The sequence below is a fragment of the Capricornis sumatraensis genome, chromosome 15 (genome assembly GCF_032405125.1).
Source record: "Capricornis sumatraensis isolate serow.1 chromosome 15, serow.2, whole genome shotgun sequence".
Lineage (NCBI taxonomy): Eukaryota > Metazoa > Chordata > Mammalia > Artiodactyla > Bovidae > Capricornis > Capricornis sumatraensis.
This window is the reverse complement of record NC_091083.1, coordinates 85,258,265-85,271,318: the sequence shown is the minus strand read 5'-3', so window position 1 is coordinate 85,271,318 and position 13,054 is coordinate 85,258,265. Positions and strand designations below refer to the sequence as shown.

Here is a 13,054-nt window from a genome sequence, read left to right as displayed (position 1 = left end):
AGGCAAAATATAAAATGGTAATATCACCTTGCATTTAATACTGTCTGGATCCTGCAAACCCAGTCCTGCTCCAAAACTTATTGTAACAAAATCTCAAAGACACTATTTAATAGAAGCCCAGCGCCTTCTGGGCCACCCATATGCTTCACTGCTTTCACCTACAACCACCCCAGAAGGAAGTTAATACTTAGAGAAACATAAAAGGGAAGTTAAACAGTTTGTCCACAGTCAACAGCTAATAAAAAACAGAGATCAGACTCCATTGCTGGCTTTCAGACAGAGGAAGGGGACTCTGAACCAAAGAGTGCGGGCAGCCTCCAGAAGGTGCAGACGGCTGACAAGACAGGGAACTCCGTCCTACAGCCACGTGGAGCTGAACTCAGCCCACAGCCTGAATGAGGCTCAAAGCAGGCTTATCCCCAGAACTGGAGAAAAATCTTGCTTTTGGGAATCACAGAGCAAAGAGCCAGCTGAGCCATGCTGTGTCTCGACTTCTGACCTAATAAACGGCTGTGACTTTTAAGTAAAAAAATACATATAAATAAATCAATAGCTCCCACTTAGCGTTTAAAGAAAAATAATAGAGATCAGACCCTAGGGTTTCTCTGACTCCCAAACCAGGGCCCGTTATGCACACAGCACGCTGTCTGAGAAAGGGGTCAGGTCCTGAGAGCACAATCCCAGCACCTGCCTTCTGATCGTCCATCCGGCCTCCAGTTTGCACAGCCTCACAGAGCACAGCCACTGAACAAGAATGTGTTCAAACTCCACACGTATCCCAGGTCCCTACAACATCTGAGGCGCAGCCCCGTGGGGGTGAGCTGTAGGTGTTACAGTGTCTGACCACTGGAGTTCTTGCACGAAACACCCCAAAGGACAGAGCACAGAGAGATGAAAGCCATGAACAAAAGCTCTTTCATGCCAAGTCAGTGGTGACGGCTGTGGCCAGAGACACCCGGGACACTTCCGACGCTCACGTCCTCACGTGTCCTCTTCCCTCCGCCGCTCCCTGCCCTCAGGCTCCATGCTCTCTTCCCACATCCACATCGGCCACCTCCGCCCTGTTACTTACAAAATGTGAGCACGCTTACACAATACACACGCAATCACACACACACAATCACACACTACCATACACACAATAACACAACACACACACAATAACATGAATAACACACAATAACATACACAATCACACTACCATACACACAATAACAACACAATAACACAAAACACACAATCACACACACAATCACACACTACCATAGACACAATAACACAATAACACACACAATAACATACAAATAACACACACAATAACAATAACATAAACAACACACAATAATATACACACAATAACACAATAACACAACACACACAATAACACACAAATAACACATGCAATAACACAATAACATGAACAATAACACAATAACATACAATAACACAATAACAACACATGCCCAATAACACAGTAACACACACAATAACACAATAACATACACACACACAATAATACAACACATACACCCCTGCATGCTTACACAACACACACACAATAACACAATAACAACACATGCACAATAACACACATATACATAATAACACATACACAACAACACACACACACCCACACCCCATCATGCTTACACAATGACACAAACACACACCTGCATGCTTACACAGTAACACACACACACACACACACATACACACCTGCATGCTTATACAATAACACTCACATACACACCCCTGCATGCTTACAAAATAACACACACACACACCCTTGCATGTGTGTAAGCAGGGGTGTAATAGCACACACACACACACACACACACACCTCCCTGCAGGCTTACATAATCACCACACACACACACACACAAACACACACACACCCTGCTTAAACAACTCTGTGGCTTCCAACCTACCACACTTAGGAGAAATATCAAAGTCTTTAAAATAATCTAGTTCCCTAGCAGTTCTGCTAGATGTCAACATGAAGTTATACTTTTGCAAGCTAGGAGAACATTAAAAAAACCTGGAAGACTCAGATAATTTGAAAAAAGTTTCAAGTCATGAGATACTACAAAGGGTCACTGTTTTCAGCCTTTTGGAAACGACCACAAAAAGTCACAAATACCCTTTCCTATTACTGTTTCCTATAAACAGGGTGAATAAAAGAAAAATGGAAAAATATGAATTCTGGAATAAATGCTGCCCAACTGGAGAAGGGAACGGCAAACCATTTCAGTATTCTTGCCTTGAGAACCCGATGAACAGTATGAAAAGGCAAAATGATAGGACACTGAAAGGGGAACTGCCGGGTCAGTAGGTGCCCAATATGCTCTGAAGCTGAAACTCCAGCACTTTGGCCACCTCATGTGAAGAGCTGAAAAAGAGAGTCTCCTTCATTGGAAAAGACTCGGATGCTGGGAGGGATTGGGGGCAGGAGGAGAAGGGGATGACCGAGGATGAGATGGCTGGATGGCATCACTGACTCGATGGACGTGAGTCTGAGTGAACTCCGGGAGTTGGTGATGGACAGGGAGGCCTGGTGTGCTGTGATTCATGGGGTCACAAAGCGTTGGACACGACTGAGTGCCTGAACTGGCTGACTGACTGACAGAAAATGGGCCCTCGGCATGCTGATCGATGCAGGGCTCTCCGGCAGGCCAGCATGGAATACGAGTGAGGGATGATGTGAGGTGCACAGCCAGCAGAGAAGCCTGCTTTCCCTGACAAAACACCTTCCATACCCAATGTCACTGGTTACAGTTTCTACATAAATGCTTTTGGAGGGAATCCTGGTGGTCCAGTGGTTAGATCCTTCACTTCAACTGCAGGGGGCAGGGTTCAATCCCTGGTTGGGGAACTAAGATCCCACAAGTCACAAGGCATGGCCAAAAATATTAAAAATGATACTAAATGATTTCTGACACCGACACAGGGAGAAATACCCATCTTCCCAAACAAATTCTTAATTTTCTATCAAGATTTTCCCATAAGGGTAATAAACAAGTAATTATGACTTAAGGACACTGCTCTAAAGATTAAAGTTTCACTTGCTAATGCCAGAAACGCTGTGTCTCTGAGCAACTCACTGATGTGTTTATACCATTTCCATTTCCAGGTTCCTAAAACGTAAACAGACCAGAGAAGAGGTGCATGGGTGAGAAGGCTTCTAGGAGGATTGTAAGAGCGCTGATTCAATCATGTACCTGAAAAGAGAATTTTAAATAACTGGGCTATATTTATGCTGAGGTGAGCAGATTAGTGTGAGTGGAACATTGCTGTGGTGTATTCACATGGAGCAGGGCTTTAGGTGTTTAGAAGTCATGTCATTATTCTTATTATGTGAATGCTCCTGTGAGGGGAGAACTGTCTACTTTATAAACCAAAAACAAAAACCTTTTAAAGTCACGAGTTGATTTTTTCCAACTTTAAAATCAGGCCATAGACAGAAGAACTTGGATTTCTTAAAATTTAGAAAGAAAGATTGAGGGCAGAAGGAGAAGGGGACGACAGAGGATGAGATGGTTGGATGGCATCATCGACTCGATGGACATGGGTTTGTGTGGACTCCAGGAGTTGGTGATGGAGAGGGAGGTCTGGTGTGCTGCGGTTCTTGGGGTCGCAAAGAGTCAGACACGACTAAGCGACTGAACTGAACTGAACTGAGTCATTTAAAATTCTAAAATATAACATTTAATCTCAGTGTTTCCAAAAAAAGAGCCTACATTCTGAGGAAAGAGGGGTGACAATAAGATGCTGATTAATATTTTGTAGCTAATGATCAACCCCATATTACTGCACCCCCTTCCCTCTCCAAAATTAACTTTGAAAAGGAAACAGGAAAAACCTCGAAAGTGCTTATTAGCTCTTGCAGTAAGCAAGTTGTGAAATCAATCTCTTCTTAATATTAGTGTCATTCATTACTATGTGAGAAAAATAGATTAAACTTAACAAAGTGCAACTGGAAAAGTGTCAGCAGCCCCTCACGTTGATAATCTACCACAGCTAGCTCGGGGAGGAAACACACACATCAAAATGGAGGTTTTCCAAAAACCAGGAAGTTGGCCTCTGTCCAGCATGACCTGGGAAGAGGACACTTGTACCCCTGGTACCTACTTTAACGTCAGCCTGTGGTAGGGGCTCAAACCGTGTAATGAAACTTTCACATCACATTCATGAAACATTAGCCCCCTCCCTGGAAAACAAAGCCGTGCTGAACACACGAAGGGCGGTTTAGTTGGTAAAGAATCCGCCTGCAATGCGGAGACACGAGTTCGGTCCCTGGGTCCAGAAGGCCCCCTGGAGGAGGAACAGGCAACCCAGCCCAGTGCTCTTGCCTAGAGAATCCCATGGACAGAGGAGCCTGGTGGGCTACAGTCCGTGGGGTCACAGAGGTGGACACGACCGAGCGACTAAACCGCCACCACGCCATTCACAGCGTCGCAGTCACAGGCCCAGGCGTCTCCCCCGTGTGCTGCGTGCTGGATCTCACAGGAAAACCCAGGCCTCACATGACGTGAACTTCAGGAAAAAACGTAGAAAAACAGTCATGGAACTCACCTCCCTGCCTCAAAAGTGAACCAGGAAGCATCTCGCCCATACCGCCGCAGCGCGCTTAGCGGCCAAGAGATGAGTTTGACTCTGGGATTCTGGGCGTCCCAAAGACAGATGTGCTCATATGCGATCTGCAAGGCACATTCGCCATGTACATCTAAGTTAGGAGATGGCATCAAATACACATTGAATCTCTCTGGGAGAAAAACAAAAGGTTAGTCTAAAATCCCCAGGAATAAAACATCACAGACACTGTAGGAACAAAGAGGCATTTCAAAACAATTCAAGCTCTTATTCTAGGTTTTGGTTGAATATTCAGGAAGATAAACCTTTCTCATAAATCAACACTTCCAGAAAATGCTTTTCTAAATGAAGACTACATTAAATAACATAAGAAAGATACAGTCTGCTGGTCACTGTACATGCAACACTATTTACATGAGCAAAGATCATTTTTAGAATATTTGAGCTTGCATGATAAAAGTTTTGCATCCCAGTAAGAGACTCTAACAATGAAACCATTAAAAACAATTTTTTTCCTGCCAAGTACTTGTTAATTACACCCACACTTTTGCGTTCACAAAAGATGCAGTTGCAAAATCATTGTTGCACGGTTTATTGATATTAAAGTTATATTAATCAATTTATAATTTTCATAACACTATTCAACCTCAAATTATTTAAATAAAACTAATGCTATGCACGTAACTGACCAACAGTTTGGAAAAATTCCAATGTATTTGGACTCATTTTAACAAAAAGCTCTCGTTAGCCAAATACTGGAAAGAAATATTCATTTGCTTATTTGTGTGACTTAAAATTTCACCATGATTACTCTGAATAAACTACTTGGCTTATTACTACAACTGAATTTTCATCCCCACAGATACAGTCACGATATTTCTGTTACATTTCTACAAAATTCATTAATTCACGAAGTTATAGAGTCTAAATTTTGAATGAAATATGAACAAAAATATTATTACTACAGCAAATACTTTTTAATCTATTTGTCATTACAATAGACTGCCTGCATCTGAGGAGATAGTAGACACTAATAATATCACTGGTATTCTAAATTAATAAAAAGTCAACAGAATTTTCATAGATATAAGTTTAAGAAACAAGAGCGTCAAGATTATGTTTACAAATGTATTCAAGCATCTAGTCTGCAAATTTTCTAAGTTCTTTTAAACTCCCAATAAGCAAACGTTTGCTGCTTTCTAGCAACAATTATTTTAAAAGTAAACTCCAATGGAGTAAATTTCTACCTGGAGAGCTCTGAAATAAGAAAGTCTGTCATCAATAAGCAGAAAATAAGAGTCCATGGGATTGCAGAGTCGAACATGACTTAGGGACTAAACAAAAACCGTAACAGAGATCTTTCCCAATCCACTCGCTTGGAAGTTCCGTGATTACCTCGTCCAAGAATAACAGTAACATTGGTAGAGTGACCACTTTAATTACAATAATTTTAAGTCATACAGTTAATCTTGCAAAATTCCTCAAAAGACAGAGCTGAGTTTTTTTATAAACCCTAGTAGTTATATACCAGAGGTATTCTTATTCCTATTTGACAGAACAGGAAACTGGGGCTCAGAAAATTGGTACCGAAGGGCAATTCCTAACATGCTTAGCCGCTCAGACATGTCCGACTCTGTGACCCCGTGGACTGTGGCCTGCCAGGCTCCTCTGTCCTTGGGATTTTCCAGGCAAGAATACTGGAGTGAGTTGCCATTCCCTTCTCCAGAGGATCTTCCTGACCCAGGGATCAAACACGGGTCTCCTGAACTGCAGATGGATTCTTTACCATCTGAGTCGCCAGGGAAGCCCAAGCCCTAGGGACAGGCAATTCGTGAACTCAGTTTGGGGCACTCTCTGAATATAGCTTTGCGGATATAAACTGTGCAAGGCAAGGGCTGCTCTGGGCACTCTAAACAAATAACCAGTGCCTGCCGCGTTTTCTCTGTATGTTTGGTTGCAAGAGCAATCGGAGTTAGTGGACTCCGGAGAGAGAAGCCTGGGGCATGTTTGTGTGACCTTGGTTAGTGACTTCACCTCTCTGCAGCTCAGTTTCCCAGTCTGCAAAGATGCTGCTCTGAACCAGCCAGCTCGTCTCAGACTTTATCAATGACACTTCCCTGGAGGCGGATTATGGCAGACATGGTGCGTCTCAAAGAGCTGCCAACTGTAAACGTGTCATGAAGACACAGTTCCGATTGGGGGGGAGGGCATTTTTCTCACTAACAATTGGACTGTGAATCCACAGAAGGGGTCAGCACAATCCCACCTCGGCCGTGTTCATAATCAAGCCAGGTGACCCTCAGCCTCTTTGACTGTGATATATCCTCACAGATCGAGTCAACAGGCTAGTGCGGAACTCTAGGGGTCAATCTATCCTATTACAAGACATTTGGAGACAAAGAAATGATTCCTCGCCTCCAAACTCATACTGCAAATCAATAGTGAGTTTCACTGAAGTGTTCATGAACATTTTGGTCATTATTATTTATCATGATATACTCCCAGGTTGAGTGTTGAGCTCAAAGAGTTGGCTCAAGTGTTTCAATTTAAAAAAAAAAAAAATCACAGATTTTAGGTGGGTTTACTCTTGATGAAAAATTCAGGAAGTCTGGATTCTATTAAAAACACTGGAAAGCGTTCAATAAAAATTTAAAGTGGAAGAAAAGGAAGACAAAAACCCACTGCACTGGAAAATGTGTACACCATAAATACAGGCCCAGGAGTACGGGCCTAGAACCAAGCCCTAGTTCTTGGACCTGACGCCAGATCTTTAGCTCTTTTAAGCTTCATTCTCCTCATCTGCAAATGGGAGGTGACAGTACTTATATCAGAGTGTGCTGGGAAAATTACATGGTCTGATGCATCTTCCAAAGAAACTGATACAGAAACACAGCAGGTTTCTCATAGCTTCCAGCTGATATGATTAATGTAGGTGCCGTCCTGTTAGTCACCACACCCACCTTAAGAAACACACGGAAACGCTAACCGAGGTTTAGGTGAAATGAATGAATTTTTACTTTTTCCTTTATACACTGTTATAACTTCAAAAGTTTTACATCAAGATGTCTTATGTTTCATTACATGAGGGAAAAAACAGTTTAAGAAAAGAGAGGAGAGGATTTTCTTTACGTACCACTCTGCTCTCTCTCAACTCCAGTGGCTAGTAAGTCAGGCTCTCCGAGGCTGATGTCATTGACCCGCGTCCCCACACACTCCATCTGGAGGACTTTGCACCATTCGTCAGCCTCAAGATCTGCAGAGATGCCAAAGATGAGCACGGCTGCCTGGTGCCTGCTGGGGAGCAAAGAGCCAAGGCCCCTGCCCGCCGACAAACCTGACTCGCAAGCGAAGGTCTTGGAGGTGTCATCGCTGAAATGAATCCCGACGGCGTGCTTCTTGGTGCTTTTTGGCAGCCGAGCTACGCTCTTCACGTTGTTGAGTTCTGTAACCTGAAAAATGAACCACAGTGAGCTAGCGGACAGAAAGAAAGCTCCCCATTGACACCAGCACACTGAGCAGAAGGGAGAAGGCCCGTCCCCGGGGAACACAAAGGGGGCTTGCCCGGAAGCAGAGTGTGTCCGGCGATGAATTATTTCAGTGTCATCCTCAAAGCCCTAGCAAGGAGGTTAACACATTCTCTCCCCTTGTCAGATTTCTCTGAAGGCCAACAGGTGGCACAGCCGCAGGGCTTCACAGCGGTAGGTGCCTGGTTCATATATACACCTTTTCAATTGGAGTGTGACTGGTTTACAGAGTGAATAAATTGTGTGCATACACTTAACCCCTCCCTCGGGAGTCTCCCCCACCCCCGACTGCAGCTCCCAGGCCAGAGCACCCAGCTGGGCTCCCGGTGCTGCCCGGCAGGTGTCCGCTAGCGCGCTGGATGAAGCCCAAGCTGGAATCAAGAGTGCCAGGAGAAATATCAACAACCTCAGATATGCAGATGACACCACTCTTAGGCAGAAAGTGAAGAAGAACTAAAGAGCCTCTTAATGGAAGTGAAAAGGGGAGAGTGAAAAAGTTGGCTTAAAACTCAACATTCAAACAACTAAGATCATGGCATCCTGTCCCATCATTTCTTGGCAAATAGATGGGGAAACAGTGGAAACAGTGAGAGACTTTATTTTGGGGGGCTCCAAAATCACTACAGATGGTGACTGCAGCCATGAAATTAAAAGACGCTTGCTCCTTAGGAGAAAAGTTATGACCAACCTAGACAGCATATTAAAAAGCAGAGACATTCCTTTGCCGACAAAGGTCCATCTAGTCAAAGCTATGGTTTTTCCAGTGGTCATGTATGGATGTGAGAGTTGGACCATAAATAAGGCTGAGTGCAGAAGAATTGATGCTTTTGAACTGTGGTGTTGGAGAAGACTCTTGAGAGTCCCTTGGACTGCAAGGAGATCCAACCAGTCCACTCTAAAGGAGATCAGTCCTGAATATTCACTGGAAGGACTGATGCTGAAGCTGAAGCTCCAATACTTTGGCCACGTAATGCAAAGAACTGACTCATTTGAAAAGACCCTGATGCTGGGAAAAATCCTCCTGAAGGCAGGAGGAGAAGGGGACAACGGAGGATGAGATGGTTGGATGGCATCACGGACTCAATGGACATGAGTTTGAGCAAGCTCCTGGAGTTGGTGGTGGACAGGGAGGCCTGGCGTGCTGCAGTCCATGGGGTTGCAAACAGTCGGACACGACTGAGCGACTGAACTGAACTGAAACTTTACAGTGCTGTCTTTGTATAGAGATTCACAGATAAAATGTAAAACATTCTTCAAAGTGTAACAACATCAAGAAGTGTATGCTCAGTCATGTCTGACTCTTTGTAATCCCATAGACTGTAGCCCACCAGGCTCCTCTATCCATGGGATTCTCCTGGCACGAATACTGAAGTGAGTTGCAATTTTCTCCTCCAGGGGATTTTCCTAATCCAGGTATCAAACCAGCATCTCCTGCATTGGTGGGCAGATTCTTTACCACTGAACCACCTGAGAAGAACTAACATCAAGGAGAACCACTCACACACAATTGCAGGAGAGTCACATTCCCGTCTCAAGACTCTTCCCTGCATCCCTTCATCCATCAAAATATCTACTATTCACTTACTCATTCATTCATTCATTCATTTTTAAAATTTGCTCTGTGTCAAGTACTGTTCTATTAACTAGGGATAAGATATGGAAATTCTGTGCATTGTTAGTGAGAATGTAAGATGATGCAGCTGCTATAAAAAAATATATGAAGGTTCCTCAAAAAACTAAAGACAGAAGGACCATGTGGTCCAACAACCCCACTTTGGGGATGTATATTCAAAGGAGATGAAAACAGTACCTCGAAGCGGGTGTTTACACTCCTGTTTTTATTGCGGGTTTATTTACAATAGTTGAGACACAGAAACAACCTAACTGTCCACTGGTGGACGAACAAAGAAACTGCAGTACATGCCCGCTGCTGCTGCTAAGTCACTTCAGTCGCGTCCAACTGTGTGTGACCCCATAGACGGCAGCCCACCAGACTCCCCCGTCCCTGGGATTCTCCAGGCAAGAACACTGGAGTGGGTGGGACATGCCTGCTGCTGCTGCTAAGTCGCTTCAGTCGTGTCCGACTCTGTGTGACCCCATAGACAGCAGCCCACCAGGCTCCCCCATCCGTGGGATTCTCCAGGCAAGAACACTGGAGTGGGTGGTACACGCCTACAGTGGGGTATTATTCAGCCTTAAAAATATTATTTTCTTCCCCTTGTACTTCTTTTTAAATGCTATCTACTGTTCATGGCAAGCAATACTAGTTTCTGTTGATGGTAGTAAGGAAATGTTCTCTTACAGGAAATTTATTTAAATGAAGAAGTGATCTGATTTCAAGCAAAATATTAAGTAAATAGGAGTAAAGGTGATACTATTACCAAGTACAAGCTCGCGCTTCTAGTCCCATGTCAGGCCAAGGCATTGGAGGCTAGGTGTTGAGGCAAGGAGAGAGCTGGCTGACTGAGAAGAGGGCAGACTAATGTCTCAAAACAGCCATCTTATCAGGGTCTGGATGCCAGGTTCTTTTATAGATCTGAGATGGGAGAGATAGGGAGCAGAGTGAAAAGGCCATTAACCTTGCAAACGCCTCCTAGAATGGCAAGCCTCAGGCAGAGGATGTGCTAATTTCTTTCTTCCTGCCATCCACAAGAGGACAAGGTTCTGAACAAAGGCATTTCAGTTTAAGGGTCAGACAGAGGGACAGAATTCTGTGAGACAGGCCACGGTGTGTGATTATAATAACAAAAGCAACGAAAAGCAAGTCAAAGAAACAGTTCCAACATGGACTCCGAACTGGCTTGTCCCTGCAACAGTACTGTGACAGCAGGTCAGTTCAGCTCAGTCGCTCACTCGCGTCCGACTCTCTGCAGCCCCACGGACTGCAGCACAGCAGGCCTCCCTGTCCATCACCAACTCCTGGAGTTTACTCAAACTCATGTCCAGTGAGTTGGTGATGCCATCCAAGCATCACAACAAACAGTTATGAATAAATGAAAAAGGACTAAAAATTAGGAAAAACACCATCAATCTATTACTCCTAACCCAACTCCACTGCTATGAACTGACTTGCATCTACTTTTCTACAAATTGGACAGTCCAGGTGATAACCAAGGGTCCGAAAGGTCGACAGTCAGCAGAAGAACTCTCCTTTGCTTGGCAGCAGCATGACAATAGATCCCAACAGAACCTCGGCAAAGATCTGGTGCCCACTTCACATCCCAAAGGTCGTGCATCTGAACAGGACCACTTGTTTCCCTTTTGCCTGTTCTGTCCATTTCACAACCGCACATCCTAAGTGAAGAAGACAACAAAACATTTCAAGCATCATGACCAGATCTGAAATACAAGTGAGAATTATGATTTAAAAGTCAAAAGAACTGTTCCCGAAAGACAGCTAATATGAGATCCAGTTACAAATGCTCATTACTAACAGAGGGTCTTGATATTGAGCAGAAAAGTAAAAGAAGTCAAATTTTGTGATGAAAATGGTATATACAGTTTAAATATTTTAACCTACCCTGTTATAGAATCTTCATGCTAAGGCAAGAAGCAACCAAGGCAGACAATGAAAATTACTTCTGTTTATCTCTGGACTGCTACCTGTCTGATTCCTCTTTCCAGTTAATCTGTGACCTCTCAATCTCTAAACTTCCTTTTCCTTTCCTGGGTGTATTTAAGCCTTCTGACTCCAGAGATTTCTCTCTCGAAATGGAGCTAAATTCTAATCCATTTTGGCCAAAATGGAGCCAAAGGAGACGAGAGACATGTGTACAGCTTACTGAAAATGTCAATATGAGGGCCTTTGAAATGCTCGATTTTCTTTAGAAATTGGCTGCTTACTTTCAAAGCCCAGGTTAGCTTCAGGCTTAATTTGATATACCCAGGGGCAATAGTCAATCCTTGGACTCATTCAGAACTCATGGAAGATCATGGTTCCCTGAAAATTTCTCTCGGAAGAGATAATGGACCCTAAATTGGAGCTTTCCTGACAGATAAAGTGCGTTCACGAACAGAGAGGATGGGAAGGTTGAGTGCAGGTAAGACTTGGCAAAAATGATTCTCTCTTTAGAATCTGGAGGGATTTCAAATCAGACCAAAGGCAAGTGCTGTGCCTCATGGCAACTTTCATTGTCTTCTTTTATCTATTTCCGGCTGCTCTGGGTCTCTGCAGCTGCGCAAGGCCGCCAGCGTCTCGTTGCTGAGCAGGGTCTTGAGGGTGCGTGGGCCCAGGAGCTGGGGTGCGGGGGCTCAGCTGCCCTGCAGCGGGTGTTGTCTTCCCGGACCAGGGAGCGAGCCCGTGCCCCTGCGTTGGCGTGGACCCTTCACCCCTGGACCACCTGGGGAATTCCTAACCTTCACTTTCTGGGTTGACTTACTTGTTCAAAATTCATCCATACCCTCCGTGCCCACACAACTTTTTCCTGAATGGCTTGGATGTGGTCATGCAACTTGCTTTGGCTCATAGAATGGGAGCTTTAAAAGATGTGTAAGTCAGTTCTCTCCTTGAGTTCATTTCCCTCCTTACTCCTGGCTGTTCAGACAGATGGACTGCAACTGAGTCAAATTAATCCAGCTATGCTCAACACACCCACAGACCCACCACACAACCCAGACCCCTCAAACAATACGGGCAGAAGATAAGGATGAGCTGCTATAAGCTGCTAAGATTTTGGAATTGTTGCCAAAGCAAAAGTTGGCTAATATACTCTCTGTTTGATTTCCTTCTGGCCAAGAATTTCCATAGAGTTTTTCTCTCAAACCCCACTGTATAACTATATTACTTCTGGGGACTAGACTTCCTAGTCAAATACATAATAAGCCACGAGAACACTGGTTAGCAATTTTAATTTAGTGGTTGAATCACTTGGTTTTTAAAAATTTTTTTCAAAGGAAATCTTACAGTGTCACCATCATATAAAAGCAGAACTCGTCTAATC

General features: G+C 44.0%; 1 protein-coding gene across 1 annotated transcript in view; it reads right to left on the bottom strand.

Annotated features, from left to right (window-relative positions):
* DOK5 (docking protein 5) overlaps positions 1-13,054 on the bottom strand; it is a 146,150-nt gene that overhangs the window by 52,248 nt on the left and 80,848 nt on the right. The window contains exons 3-5 of the mRNA XM_068987372.1: positions 7,925-8,039; positions 7,724-7,843; positions 4,573-4,762 (exon numbers count right to left, since the gene is read on the bottom strand). Of these exons, the coding sequence (XP_068843473.1) occupies positions 4,573-4,762; positions 7,724-7,843; positions 7,925-8,039 (425 nt within the window). The remainder of the gene's footprint in view (positions 1-4,572; positions 4,763-7,723; positions 7,844-7,924; positions 8,040-13,054) is intronic.